Below are 14,231 nucleotides of genomic sequence, written 5' to 3'. Positions count from 1 at the left end.
GGTTCATTTTGTGCACCAATAAAAAAACATGGTAACACTTTAGTATGGGGAACATCCATCCATCCATCCATTTTATACCGCTTATTCCCTTCGGGGTCGCGGGGGGCGCTGGAGCCTATCTCAGCTACAATCGGGCGGAAGGCGGGGTACACCCTGGACAAGTCGCCACCTCATCACAGGGCCAACACAGATAGACAGACAACATTCACACTCACATATTCACCATTAATTAGTTGCTTATTAACATGAAAATTAGTAACATAATGGCTCTTAACTAGTCATTATTAAGTTTTATTATTATTAAGTATTTATTATTATTAAGTATTAATGCCTTATTCGGCATGGCCTTATTATAACCCTAACCCTCTAAACCTGACCCTAACCCTAACCAAATAACTCTAAATTAAGTCTTTATTACTTAAAATATGTTCCCCATACTAAAGTGTTACCGAAAACATATAACTTTGTTGTGCATTTGAAATGTAATTGTTTTATTTTTCACTAAAGAAGGGTTCGGTGAATGCGCATATGAAACTGGTGGGGTTCGGTACCTCCAACAAGGTTAAGAACCACTGCATTAGCCTCTATGTTGTGAATGAATAATATAGAGGCTAATGCCATAACTTTCATTGTGTTTCAGTGTATCTTGAAGGATCATGCATATATATATATATATATATATATATATCACACTAGGGCCAATTTACACAGAAAGACCCCGAGCCCAGGGGTCAAACACAGGACATTCTTATTGTGAGGCACACGCACTAACCCTTATTACACCAAGCTGCCCCCTATATACATATATATGTATATCAAATATATATGGTTTATATATAATATAGCAAAGTTGACATTAAGTGTAACTTCAGAGAGGCAAAAGAGGAAATGAAGAAGTTAAAAAGAAAGGCAAAGTAAAAGTAGTCATGTTGTGGCGTGGTTCTGTAGGAGCTCTAAGCAGGTAGAACGCGTCATTAGGTTTGTTTATGCAGCGGCACTTGTGTCTACATCCGACCATTGCTACCCCAAGACCAAGATACATATTTGTGTCCGTTTGTAGAACTAATCTTAGAGTGCAACCTATAATTTTATGACACTGCGTTGTATGTCGTACGCGTTCTGTAAATCGTTTGCGTTTGAACGCGTGAGAAACGGGTCGAGCGTACACCGGGAACTACTTTCTGAGAGGCTGCGCCTTTCTCTCCTACTCGCCCGTGCCAGTCCGCCATCTTGAATTTTAATGTTAATTTCTTTTTAAAAAATGGCTTTTCCTGCGATGTTTACGGTGCTGTTTTTAATCTAAATGACTTTCAAGGACGTTCACTTCGTCGCACGGCTATCTGACAAGGTGAGTAGAAGACATTTGGAGTGTCTTTCTGATTTCTTGACAAGGGGGCATATAACGATATTATCGCGTTAAAATTATTTTAAGCTTGATGTAATTGAAGTACTTTGCTAACATACCAAATGAGCATCGGTTCATCTACTTGTCGCAACCTTTAATTGTGCGCAGTAGGATACATTACAACTACCTGATTGTTGGCTTCCAAAAGCTAATGGTAGCTTAGTTATTAGCATGTCGCCCAATGGTTTGTTGTAGGTGGGTCATTTAATGTTTGTCGTTTGCATAGATGCGTGTTGCTAACTATCGCCGGTTATATTTGTCAGTTCAGTTAACTTTATTTCATATATATCGATAATGGGAGCTGCTGTTTCTGTTACCGACCGATGTTGCCCCTTAGCTTACCAAGCTAAGGGGCACCCTGATGAAGTTTAATGCTATTTGTTATCAAGTGTTAGCTAGGAAACATTACAACAGTAGTATGCACATAATAGTGTTTTACTTGCATCATGATGAAACATTCAGTTATTCTCGTCAACAGTTGTTAAATTGTATCCTCAAACATCATAGTACCCGAATTGTTTTGCTTTATTATGCTTATTGCATGTGTCAGCTGCTAATTTGAGTGATTATGTGGCCGTTGGGCTTGTTTTGTCATTCTGTGGAATTCTACCGGCGTTTGTTGCAACTAAAGTAACCACCGCGGCCGGAGCCGACCAGGCAATGGTGGTTAGCTCGATGCTACAGAAAGCGCTTGTATAGCCACGGCAGTTGTTAGCAAACAATACAAGCTATTAGTATTAGCATTAGCATATCTCGCTATATAACATGTCGCGGTGGCCTTCCGGGGGGCAACACAGCGCGTGCGCGTGCTGTTTCTGTAGACGAGCCTTTTAAAAAGTGTCGCCGGTATGTGTTTTTGGTACAAAAGTGAGTTCTGTTTTGAGACGTGAACACCCAATACGCAATAAGGCACACTTCGACGTATCACAGAGATATGGTTCAATACGTTACTTTTACAGACAATAAACTCGTGCATTATTGTAGATTACCACTAAACAGCGCTGCAGTTCAATTTTTAATGCGTAGGAACTCATTTCCTGCCACAATAGTTTTTAATGTTATGGCAAACATACTAAATAACATATAACAACTTTTAAAACGAGTGGCAAAACATATATTTGTGCAACTTTCTTGAAAATGACAGCACATCAATGTTTTTGTATGCTTGTTTATTTAACAATTTTAAGTATTAATAGTATATAATTTATTTTTTGTGTCAAGAGCTCATATTCTAGACCCCAGTCTTCCCAACCCAAGAGTGCTTTTTCATCTTGGCGACTAAATGCAACTGGACCAGGGGGCTTGTGGGCATGAAGTGGCTTGGTGAATCCAAGAACATGGTATTAAATGGCCGACGACATGGAAGCAAATTGACCAGCGAGCAGCCTGTGAGCCAGAGCCAATCTCGCTCTCAGCATTCACAGCGGGCATCCCTGCGGCTCAACAAAACCCACCCGAGGAACCGAAGATGTAGCCGTAGTGAGTTGTGGCTTTAAAAAAAAAGAAACTATGCTTTTATTGGCAGTTCCACATTTTAGCTTGGCTCTGTTTTTTTCTTTGTTTAATAGGGTTTCATGCAACTAATTTGGAGGCTGAGAGGCGATATGTGCCAACTTCAGGAATGACTGCTAAGGAGTTATGTGAGAATGATGACCTGACCACAAGCCTTATACTAGATCCATACCTGGGCTTTCAGACACACAAAATGAACACTAGGTCAGCTATTTTATTTAATAATAATTGAATAATTTTGCTCTGCGGACCTCAAGTTTAAATGTTGCTGCACGTATTATCTTACATACACATTTGCATGTATGTTTTACAGATTTCGACCAGTCAAGGGACGTAACGAGGAGCTGAAGGAAATCATCGAACGCTTCAAAAAACATGATAACTTGGAGAAAGCGTTCAGAGCTTTGACTACGGGGGACTGGTCCCGAAATCTTTTTGTTCATAAAACAAAATCTCAAGAAAAGCTTTTCAAACAACATGTAAACATATTTTGTTCTGCTCTACATTGTTTCCAGCAACACAATCACTCGATGCATAACTTTGTTTTTCACAGGTTTTTGTATATTTGCGGATGTTCGCCACTGACAGCGGCTTTGAGATACTTCCATGTAATCGCTATTCTTCAGAGCAAAATGGAGCTAAAATTGTGGCAACAAAAGAATGGTGAGGCCATACCACCAAATATGTGTATCGTTTACATTATAACCGATTCTAGTACTAAATCTGTAATTTAAAAATGGTGCAGGTACCTGAATTTACACCTGAACATTTTTTCCAAATAAAACGCCCTTTCATTTTAATGTGATTTTGTGACATTCAGGTTTAACAGACTAGTAATTGAAATACTTCAATTATATAAATTAAATGAAAACAGACAAAAACATTCAAAAGTATAGCAAATTGTCATTATTTCAGCAATATAGAACATTCATTTTGTGACATTCAGGTATAACAGACTAGTAATTGAAATACTTCAATTATATAAATTAAATAACTGGCAAAACATTCAAAATAAAACATTGTCATAATTATTTCAGCAATACAGAACATGTAATGTTGATGCTTTTTTGGGTGTTCGTGAATGCAATCTCACTCTCCTTAATTGTCACTCACGCATAATGAAGTGCTGTGCTGTTGTAGCTACAGTGGCTAGCACTGTGGTGCTGGCGGTGTGTTGAAGTCAGCAATAATGTCAGAGCATTAGACTTCTTCTCTTGGGATGCCACATTACTTACAAAACTTACTTGCACAATATCACAGCTAAGCACTTGTTGCTGGTTACTACTGTTTACATTGGCACCGGTGCCATTATGGGACTGGATTTCAATGCCCATCGCTATTACAACCATGTTGAAAAAAAAATGACTGCCCTACCTTTATTTTTGCACTCAGTTCCAAAAGGTTCAATGAAAACCGAATCGTATGAAAACTGTTTTTTCCATGAAAATTCTTAGAAATTCAATTAATCTGTTCTGGATTAACATAAAATACATTTATAGAGAAAAAATATAGTTTTAAATGTAAAATATCCTATAAGTTATGAATTATTTTACATTTCATTGAATACTTTGTTAGAAGAGAAGGAGAGGGAAGTTCCATGCGGATACTACCATCAAGTTTTTTTTAAAATTCAATAGCCTTCTCATCCTTTATGGTGACTTATTATGCAGGCACACTCAATTAAAAGCTAAACAAATTGTCACCAACACATGGGATTTTTGTTAGTGCACTCGATCAGCGAAATGATGAGGGGACAAAAAGACTTAGTTTGTTGCACACAATGTTTGGCCATACAATAACCGAGACGGTGCACAAAAAGTGTGACAACATTTTTTGATCTAAAACTGAATCATGCGAAAAGTGAAACATAAAAACCGAGGTACTTCTTTAATTTTTTGCATCTTTGACTGCATAACAGTTTGTCCAGTTAAATGTTTTCACAACTGTTTTGTACCTGATGTTTTGCAGGAAAAGGAATGACAAGATTGAGTACCTGGTGGGATGCATTGCAGAGCTGTCAGAAAGTGAAGAGAACATGTTGCTTCGACATGGAGAGAATGACTTCAGTGTCATGTATTCTACCCGCAAAAATTGTGCACAGCTCTGGTTGGGACCTGCTGCTTTTATCAACCATGGTATTAGACCTTTTATACTACTATGTATGTCATAAATATTACAAAAACATTTAAATGTTTTTAATTTTTTTATGCATTTTTGCTATTCATAACTAAACCAGCTTAACTTTTTCTTGTCCTTAAAATTGCGGCATTTGGAAAACTAGCCATGCGGAATATTTAAAAAAACAAACAAACAAAAGAACGCTGTTGGAACGAGTAAAGCCGATCTTGGCATGTGTTAGAAAAAATGTGCGCCATATCTCACAAGTAATGAAATTATTGACCTACGGATGCGGATTTCATTTTGTGCCGTTTAGCCACGGGCATTTATTTTAAAAAATCTGTCCTACTGGGATCCATGTACGTGAACGTTGATTTTAAAGAGCATCTACATGACAGTATGAAATGCAGGGTTACCATGATGTGCCACTGAATCAGCTGTGGTAGCTTTTTCAGGCTTCTGGTTGGCCAAAATGCACCTGACAGCCCATCAATGTGTTTTTTATGGACTTCAGTATGTTTTGGAAAATATCCATGTTACTGTATTTTCTAAAATCGCGGCCTCATCGCTCATTTATGCTAAAGCTCTGTTAGGTGCGTTATCCACTTGAAACAAATAACTCACCACGGAGACGCCTCCTTTTTACCTTGTGTAACTGTTGGTAACTGAATGAACTCAGTTCAGATACTTTGGTTCACATTATTGGAAAGCGAACTGCTGCTTGTTGTTTACTGAAGCTTATAAACCATCTGAAATAAATTAGTGTGTATATATATGTGTGTGTGTGTATATATATATATATATATATATATATATATATATATATATTTTTTTTTTTTTAAATTTATTTATTTATTGTGATATATATACATATGTGTATATATATATATATATATATATATATATATATATATATATATATATATATATATATATATATATATATATATATATATATTCAGTTTAATTTAACTCGGTGTTTGTCTGTCCTGCCTGCCTTTCTAGATCCTTGAGGTTTGTCTGCATTTCCTGTAAAATAGTAATTTCATTCAGGTTTTAACTTTTAATGTTTGTATATGTATTATTTAATCAAGCTTCCTTAAATTAAAACATGCATTCATTTTTTTTGAATGTTTTTACAAATAAAAACTTCCCCCATAAACCCCTTACCACCTTAATTAAATAAACGTTCCTGGTTCCGCAAAGGAAATTACAATTATAATGGCAGATGGTTTTTCTGATACTGTCAACAGTATGTGCAAAATTTATTTTGTCTACTTCTTTTTCAGATTGTCGCCCAAACTGCAAGGTAGGCAGTTATTTTGATAGTAATTTATAGGATTGATTGAGTAATCATTGTTAAAACAAAGTATTCAAGAAATTTTAAACACGCAATATTTTTTTTTTTTAGTTTGTGTCGACAGGGCGGGACACAGCCTGTGTGAAGGTGTTGAGAGATATTGAACCAGGAGAGGAGATTTCTTGCTACTATGGAGATGGGTTTTTTGGGGAAAACAATGAATTTTGTGAATGCTACACCTGTGAACGGTATGTAAACTATTGCAAGTTTGTCTACTGTCGAAGATTAAATGTCTTGATCCATCCTTGGTGCCAGTAATCGTCCAATATCAATCAATAGTATATTTCAGTGATGTTAAAAGATAAATCTGTGGCATTCAGTGAAAGTTACATTTCAAATATAGAGGAAAACCATGTAGACAAACTGCCATAGATGACACATCCTTTATTATCCATTCTCCTTATGTCTCTGGCCAAAGTCACAAGTGAATGTGCAAGCAATGGTTAGTTTTTGTTTTGGTTATGTCGACAACCACTTATGCTGACATCAGTCAGTCACAGTTTTTTCCACAGTAGAAGCCATAATAGCTAACTGGTTTAGAAGTCAGATGCTATTTATTAAGTAAACACAGTGGTCATTTCCACTATAATGATTTCAGTACTAGGGTTGTCAAATTATCCCTTTAATTGCGATTAGTTAATAATTCATGTTTAGCGCATTTAGGGTCTGATCTACGACAATCTAAATACCACGCGATAAACAGCGCATGAAATCTATATAATTGCGTGTATTACTGGGCGTGTTGCATGTGATCTAAGACTGCATGTAGAGTTGAAACGTACAGACAGCCTTATTAAAAAGTTTTTGCGTGTACTACTGGCATTTAGTGCCCTCTACATTAATGTTATCATGCTCTCCGTGTGTGCAATGTTGTTGAACTGGTATCAATCATATATAATATGTCACATATTTTCTGCAATGTAGAATCGCAATCTATAGACAGCAGAAACTATTTTAGCGTGTTGACAGTGCACTCTGCATGAAGGCAGTGGACCCTCTCAACATCAGCAGCACATTCATGCGTCTGGAATGAACCAAATGCAAAAAAATAAATTTATTTCCTATAGGAGACATATTGTAATACATTTCCTATATGAAAAACGAACATCATAAAACAACAAAATGTCAGCAGACTCAATTTAATTTGTTTTAATCAGCCCTTTAAGTCATCCAGAGGCTATACAATTATAAAATGATATTGCTGAATAGACGATATGTCAAATAGTTTTTATTTTTGACAGCCCACATACGTTGACGCACACAGAGGATTCCTTGTCCGTCTGTCTCTGCAGCACGAGCACCTCTTTTTTTCACAGTCATGTGCGCGACTGCGAGTTTGCACGTACGAAACAAAGACGCAAAATAGCACCAGCAGAACAGTGATCAGTGTTTATGAATCACACTGCGTGTGCTGAATCATTGTTTTAGCAGCTTCTCCCAGTATTGTGGGTGTTCTGATGATCAGCTTATATTCTGCATATTCTTGAAGACAGAATGGATTGTGCTTCTCATCCTGTTTACCTAAGAGAGAAAGTCCTCTGCACACAAGTTTAGTAGATCAGCTTTGTGTCTTCTGTCAAATTTGCACGTATTTCAGTATACGCAAACCTTAAGTAGATCATGCGACCACCTCGCCTGTGTTGTGCCAGTGTGCAGCTGGTAGCCTCATTTTGCTGCCCCAACTTTACGCCACTGTTAACACGGCAACAGGTCGGGAAACTTGCATAACACGCTGCTTGTCTCCTTGTACTAGTAAGATTAATGGCTGACCACAGTGCTTGAGTCTGGAGACTCTTCCGTCATTGGTAATACTCATCGCTGACTCGGACAGTGCGGTAAAGCGGGAGTGCCCAATTGATGACATGCCGGCCACCCTCAAATTGTGGCTTTTTTTGTGGGGGAAAAAAAAGGCAACAGACTAAGAGGACTCTAATAATTCATAACACCAAGATTTGTGTTTGAACACATGTATGAGTTGGTTTGCATTATTGTTGTAATCTGTACTTGAGTTGATGTGATTTATTACTGACTTACAGTATACACGTGTGTAGCAGAAAACATTAAATGACTTTGCAAAGCCATTTTTTTGTTATATACAGGTGAAACTAAAAAAAAAGAATATCGTACAAAAGTTAATTCATGTCAACAATTCAACTTCAAATGTGAAACTGATGTGATATCAAAACATGAAAAGTGAGATTTGTTAAGCCTTTATAATTTTGATCACCACGGTTTGCAGTTTTTGAAAACCCAACATTTTCTGAGATTTTCATAAACTAAGCCATAATCATCACAATTATATCAAAGGCTTGAAGTATATTGAGTTGTATGTTATGAGCCTGTCATATATAGTTTCTCCTTGTAAATCTAAATGGTGAAATAAACAAACCTTTGCACGATATTCAATCTTTTGATCTGCCACCATAATGTAATACATTTAAATGAAAAATAAAAACTAAAATTGAGGGCTTGTTCACAATTTTTAGGTGAGATTAATTACAGATCTTAATTCATCTCATTTTTCTTATCTCTTGACAACACTATTCAGAACACCAATAAATCATCACACACACTTAAGAAGGGCATTGAGCTTCAAATATATTTCTTAAAGCATTGGGAAATTGTCATTGGCAAGGACTTTTGCACCAATAAGTTAACAATACGTAGTTTTCTAACAAAAAGTGGCCGTTTGAAAGTTAAGTTAAATTAGGAGTGTCCGCTTAAACATGAAGAATTTGTAACAGATAGTGTCAAATGTATTTATTGTGGTCAAAATTCATGCGTGGCGGGTCGCCACAGAGAAATTAACATGGGAAACACCAGCCCGCCCAAGGCCAGTGTTAAATAGGATTTTTCTCTCTGACAATAGCATGGTCAATACGTTTTGTTTTCAAGCTTTGTCAAATTTGTTTAATCATTCATAATTTTTTTAAGCTTCTTCTTTGTTCTCGTTGGGCAGACGTGGCACTGGTGCTTTCAAATCTAAAGCTGGACTACCTGTCGATGTTCCAGTGATCAACAGCAAGTATGGGTTGCGAGAGACGGACAAACGTCTGAACCGACTGAAAAAATTAGGAGAAGGAAACAGGAGTTCAGACGGTCACTCTGTAGGCTCCCACACAGACGTCGACTCTCAGGAATCGCCAAAATCGCATCAATGTAAGCGCTTCCTTAATCTGTAATGTACAGAATGCATGCAGTTGCAATTTAATTTACCAGATCCAAATAAGACTGATAAACATATTCCTTGTGTCAATAAAAAAATAGTGAACTCTAATTTAATGTTTCACAATGTGTTAAATGTTTTACATTTTGTCTTTTCCATTCAGCTGCCAGAAAAAGATCGTCTGGCCTCAAGTATAAAAACAGGACTCGAACAAGACAGACTTTGGCAAGAGCCCTCACTACCTCATGTTCAAAACAAGGACGTGTAAATAATAATAGGGTACCAAAGAGACTAAAATCCCAATCCAAGCCTTCACTAAGTAAAGTCCAGTTGCGGAGTCGCAGAAGGGGGGCAGAATCAAAGACGTTGGCCAAAGGTGAGACTTGCCAGCTGGGTCTCAGGGACTCAAAGATGTCACTGTGTAAAGGTGTTACTGTAAAGAAGGAAAAGGATGGGTTGGTTCAGCAGACACTTGGTCCGCAGGGCTACTTGACACGTCACGCTGCCAAGGAAAATGTCAACCTACCAGTTGTGCAACACGGTAAGGGTTGCCTGTCAGCATACAGAACTCGCAGGTCCACAAGGACTCTGGTCAAAGCCCAAGAAACAGCAGGTGGTATAAAGCTGGAGTCTGGTGCAATGCGCAGCATGAGCCCAGTCTCTGGTGGCGTAGTCATTAAAACTGAACCATTAGACATTGAGTATCTCCACCATGGGATCAGAATGGAGCAGCCAGCTTTAGCTCCCGGCTATGCCCAAAGAGACACATGCTCAAGACGAAAACGGACCGATCGAATGATTAAATGTGAAGGCTCTTATGGGGAGTCGTTTATGCCAGTGACATCTGGTCACACCAACAGTTACTCTGACTGCGGAAAAATGCTGTTGAGCTTCTCTGACCGCCATAGGGACTACAATGGGGTCACCAACGGCCACAAAGCCCTGCGCAGGGACAAGGGAAGTAGTAGCTGTCGATCACAAGACAAGGGGAAGAAAAAGCGCCGGATCACTCGTTATGATGCGCAGTTGATTCTGGAGAACACGACGGGCCTCCCTAAACTGACGCTCCGCCGGCGGAGAGACAGTAGCAGTAGCAAGAACAACGACCACAATGACGTCATTGGTTCTTCTAGTCTTTCTGCATCGACAGTCAACCCCGCCTCTTCCAGCAAGATCAGCATCAAGTTCAGCAAGGACCATGACAAGGACAAAGGCAGCTCTTACATCGCCAAACTGAATAACAGCTTTGCCCCGGTAGTCCACAGCAACTCCACCAAGCTGAAGATCCAGCTGAAGAGAGAGGATGACGCACGGAGAATATCTCAGATGAAAGCGGACCAGGTGTCCTTTAATGGCGACACAGGGCCAAGTCTTGATGCCAGAAATGGTGGACATCGAACCCAAAAGATCATGGCTGAGCCATCATCTGAAGATGAGAACGATGAGGATGGCGATGATGATGAAGATGATGATGAGGACGACTACTTTGACAATGAGTTTGAAGATGATTTCATTCCGCTTCCCCCGGCAAAACGCCTGCGACTCATTGTGGGTAAAGACTCTATTGACATTGATATCTCCTCCAGGAGGAGAGAGGATCAGTCTTTGAGACTCAACGCATAAACTGGTGGAGCTCATCACTCCTTTTTCTGTAAATAACAAAAACTAACTAATCAGCATAAATTGTGTTGATGTAAATGAAGTACAAACAAAATTGTCCGAAAACAAACCTGGGGTTGTATTCATAAAGAGTCTGGGTGTTCTCAGAGTTCCTCAAGTTTGTGTAACAACATCAAAACGTATCTGGCTTGGGAGGAAAGTATCACACATTACTTTATAGACTGGAGAAGAAATACTTCAAATAAGTCACATAACATGTTTTGTTAAGTACTCTAAATGGCATAGCTCTTTTCAATGACACTTAAAGGAGGAAAATCCCGTTAGCAGCTCTTTTTAGCTGACCTTGAGAATAAATCCTAAAGACGGCACTGAAAACCACTAGAATATTAAACAATTAGAAATTAAAATTATAATCTCTTTAAAATAACTTTCCTCTAGTTCTTTTTTTTCTTTGCAAGGATAGGATTGATTTTCCTATTCTGTTAAATGGAGCTGCTCTTAGCACTTTGATTCTTTATGAATATCATCTATATCGCGACGAGAAGGTGCTGTTAAACCAAAACAAATCTCTGCTCAAATTATGGTCCTTTTAATACATTTTCTGTTTTTCTGTATGCATTTGATTAAACTTGCTTTACAGCAACGCTGAGTTAACTGAGCATCAACTAGTCAGTTGCGATGTTCCTCGCTCGTAGTTTGAACATCTATCTGTTTGTTGTGTCATCTCGCATCAGGAAGTAATCACCTGACGCAAGACTGCTCGTCCCTTCCAAACAACATCCTCACTGATCCTAACCAAACTACACATTATAAGACATGCTGGTTCTCTCCTTCATTATACATCTGCACACTGTTTTAATAGGCGTTTTAAGCTAGTTGGCATACATAACTGTGTTGTTTGGAAGGCACTTCATCTTTTGCAGTAGTTGTGTATTGTTGCCCTTGCTAAAGATACTACTTGATATCAGCAAAAGAAAAAACGCTTGCTTACAAGTAAAAGTTGCTCATATGTGCTGTCTTAACTTACTATGCAGATCATTTTCTTTGTTTTTTTTCCCCAGAGATATTGTTTAATGTTCAACAATCCCTTTCGTATTCATAACGGACATTGATATTGTAGAAAGTGTACAGTATGGTGATGATCCCTCTGCCTTAAAGGCAGGTTTTTATTGCATTTCTCCCCCCTTCATACAGTATATGTTTTATTTTGGCAGCCATGCTGTGTGTTTCAGTATGATGCTGTTGGTCCAGAAGCATTATATTATTAAATGTCCATATACAGTCATTTGCCATGTTTTCATTTTCATTGCAACCCTCACTAGTTATTTAAACAAAGTTTAGTGTAGCCTAGTTTTTGATGATTGTTGACGAAATATAAGCACAGGGTTTTGTTATAACATAATTATTTAAATGGACCAGTCTCTTTTTATTTTATTTTGGAGCATCTTTGTAATGAAAACATGGCACATGCTATTTAGTTTAATGTCCATGCTTTAAAGCTGGAATTGTAAAAGTCATACTTCAATCCCTCAATCCAAAAGTATTTAGTTTCCTTTTGTCACAGCTTTATTTTTATTTTCCCACTGATGATTTTATCATTAGAGGATATCAAACATCCCATTTTCTTCTTGTCTCTGTGTTTGTTGTTGGTCATTTCTGTGTTGATTACTCATCAGGCTCAAATTCAGTATCTGGTGCCTTAAAAGATTTGACCAAATTTATAACAAGAAATCACAGAAGAATGGCTTGCTACCCGTTTGAAGTAACTTTATTTCCACTGTCTTTATTTGTTCTCGACTGTAAGTAAAGAAAACCTACCCAGTAGATTTAAGGGATCAAATGTTTACCCATTTTCTTGTGTTTAATGTTCTGTTCGCAGCACCAGCAGCTAACACGTCACATTCTGTGTTCTCACTTTGTCCAACATCTCCATCCTACACTGTAAAAGTGTTCCAGGTGTACCGTCTGCGAGCTCTTTGTCCGATAGACAACTTTTCCTCCTGATCCTAAAAGGAACAACAATCTAATGTGAATAGTGTGAGCATGGGTAGTGGGGACACCTGTAAAAAGAATTGAAAATGGGCAGTGTGTATATTGCTCATTATGTAAATCATGTGAACACACCTTGTACTTATTTAACTTTTTGGAATACTTGAAAACTATATAAAGTTTCTTTGTGACTCCTTTGCTGAGTTAGTATATATTTTGTTGTCACATTTAAACAGTTCTGTCGTAGCCGATACATCACACAATATTTCCTACTCTGTGCTATGTAAATATTCTCTCCGGATGTGATAAAACAAAGATTTATTTTTCAGCTCAAAAATACATCAACACATCATCCTGGGACCCAGAAAAATAAAAGTTGCATTTTTCTTTCATTAATCGCGTGTTTTTTTTTATTGTGATGGTCACGACCTGGAATGACTGATTTTGCGGCAGCTTTTCCTTAAAGTTGCAGCAAAATACTTTTATTTCCGGACATTGCATCAGCATGTAATTACATGAGTGATTTATTAAATGGTCTTTGTAATCTTAACCCTATAGAGCACTAGAATTTCAAAGAATATTTTCTTTTCACCCATGTGCAATTGTTTGGAAAACAAATATGTTTTGTTTTAGTAGCACAGAAAAAAACGAAACCTAACAAGTAGACACTAGGTGGCAGTAAAAGCGCATTCTCTGAAGCAGCGTTTCTTCACCATAAGTCTGGCGCCCATTGTTTAGCGGCGAGCGACCCCTAGTGGGCCGCCAGAAATATATGTTTATCACACCTGATCCTTATGAGCCACAGCGGTATTCAGTTGTAGTACACTTTTCCACCACTTGTGACCGTAAATCTGGAGCTAAAGTCATAGAAATGTTTATTGAGCGCAAAAATACGACCAAAGTGGTGCAGCTGTATTTTCATTTGCACTTTAATTTTATTGACAAATTATTTAAGAAACATTGTTATTCATTATTAATTTACATGGAATTGATATCTTAGCTCCATGGAATTGTATGTGAATGTATTTTTCCATCAATTTTATTAGTCCATTGTTTTGGAG

The 14,231-nt window shown here is 37.8% G+C and overlaps 1 protein-coding gene across 2 annotated transcripts; it reads left to right on the top strand.

Annotated features, from left to right (window-relative positions):
- Positions 1-953: 953 nt before the first annotated feature.
- Positions 954-13,566, top strand: kmt5b (lysine methyltransferase 5B). Of its 2 annotated transcripts, none has more exons than XM_062030440.1 (10): positions 954-1,348; positions 2,627-2,884; positions 2,974-3,121; positions 3,231-3,396; positions 3,471-3,580; positions 4,886-5,052; positions 6,325-6,344; positions 6,447-6,583; positions 9,355-9,554; positions 9,725-13,566. In XM_062030440.1, exons 2-10 carry the CDS (start codon positions 2,716-2,718, stop codon positions 11,182-11,184), a joined length of 2,577 nt encoding a protein of 858 aa, XP_061886424.1. In that variant the 5' UTR covers positions 954-1,348; positions 2,627-2,715; the 3' UTR covers positions 11,185-13,566. The 2 variants fall into 2 exon arrangements, with proteins under 2 accessions (XP_061886424.1, XP_061886426.1); XM_062030442.1 differs by lacking the exon at positions 954-1,348 and adding an exon at positions 1,445-1,600.
- Positions 13,567-14,231: the final 665 nt, after the last annotated feature.

Source organism: Entelurus aequoreus, linkage group LG02 (genome assembly GCF_033978785.1).
Source record: "Entelurus aequoreus isolate RoL-2023_Sb linkage group LG02, RoL_Eaeq_v1.1, whole genome shotgun sequence".
Lineage (NCBI taxonomy): Eukaryota > Metazoa > Chordata > Actinopteri > Syngnathiformes > Syngnathidae > Entelurus > Entelurus aequoreus.
Note: the sequence above shows the minus strand (reverse complement) of the source record. Positions and strands in the feature narration are given on the sequence as shown.

What these genes read in the sequence shown, in the direction of transcription:
- kmt5b (XM_062030440.1), top strand. Translation starts at nt 2,716, where the DNA reads ATGAAGTGGCTTGGTGAATCCAAGAACATGGTATTAAATGGCCGACGA. An exon ending in GAACCGAAGATGTAGCCGTA is followed by an intron (nt 2,885 to 2,973) that starts GTGAGTTGTGGC and finishes TTTGTTTAATAG; the next exon opens with GGTTTCATGCAACTAATTTG. An exon ending in ACACACAAAATGAACACTAG is followed by an intron (nt 3,122 to 3,230) that starts GTCAGCTATTTT and finishes TATGTTTTACAG; the next exon opens with ATTTCGACCAGTCAAGGGAC.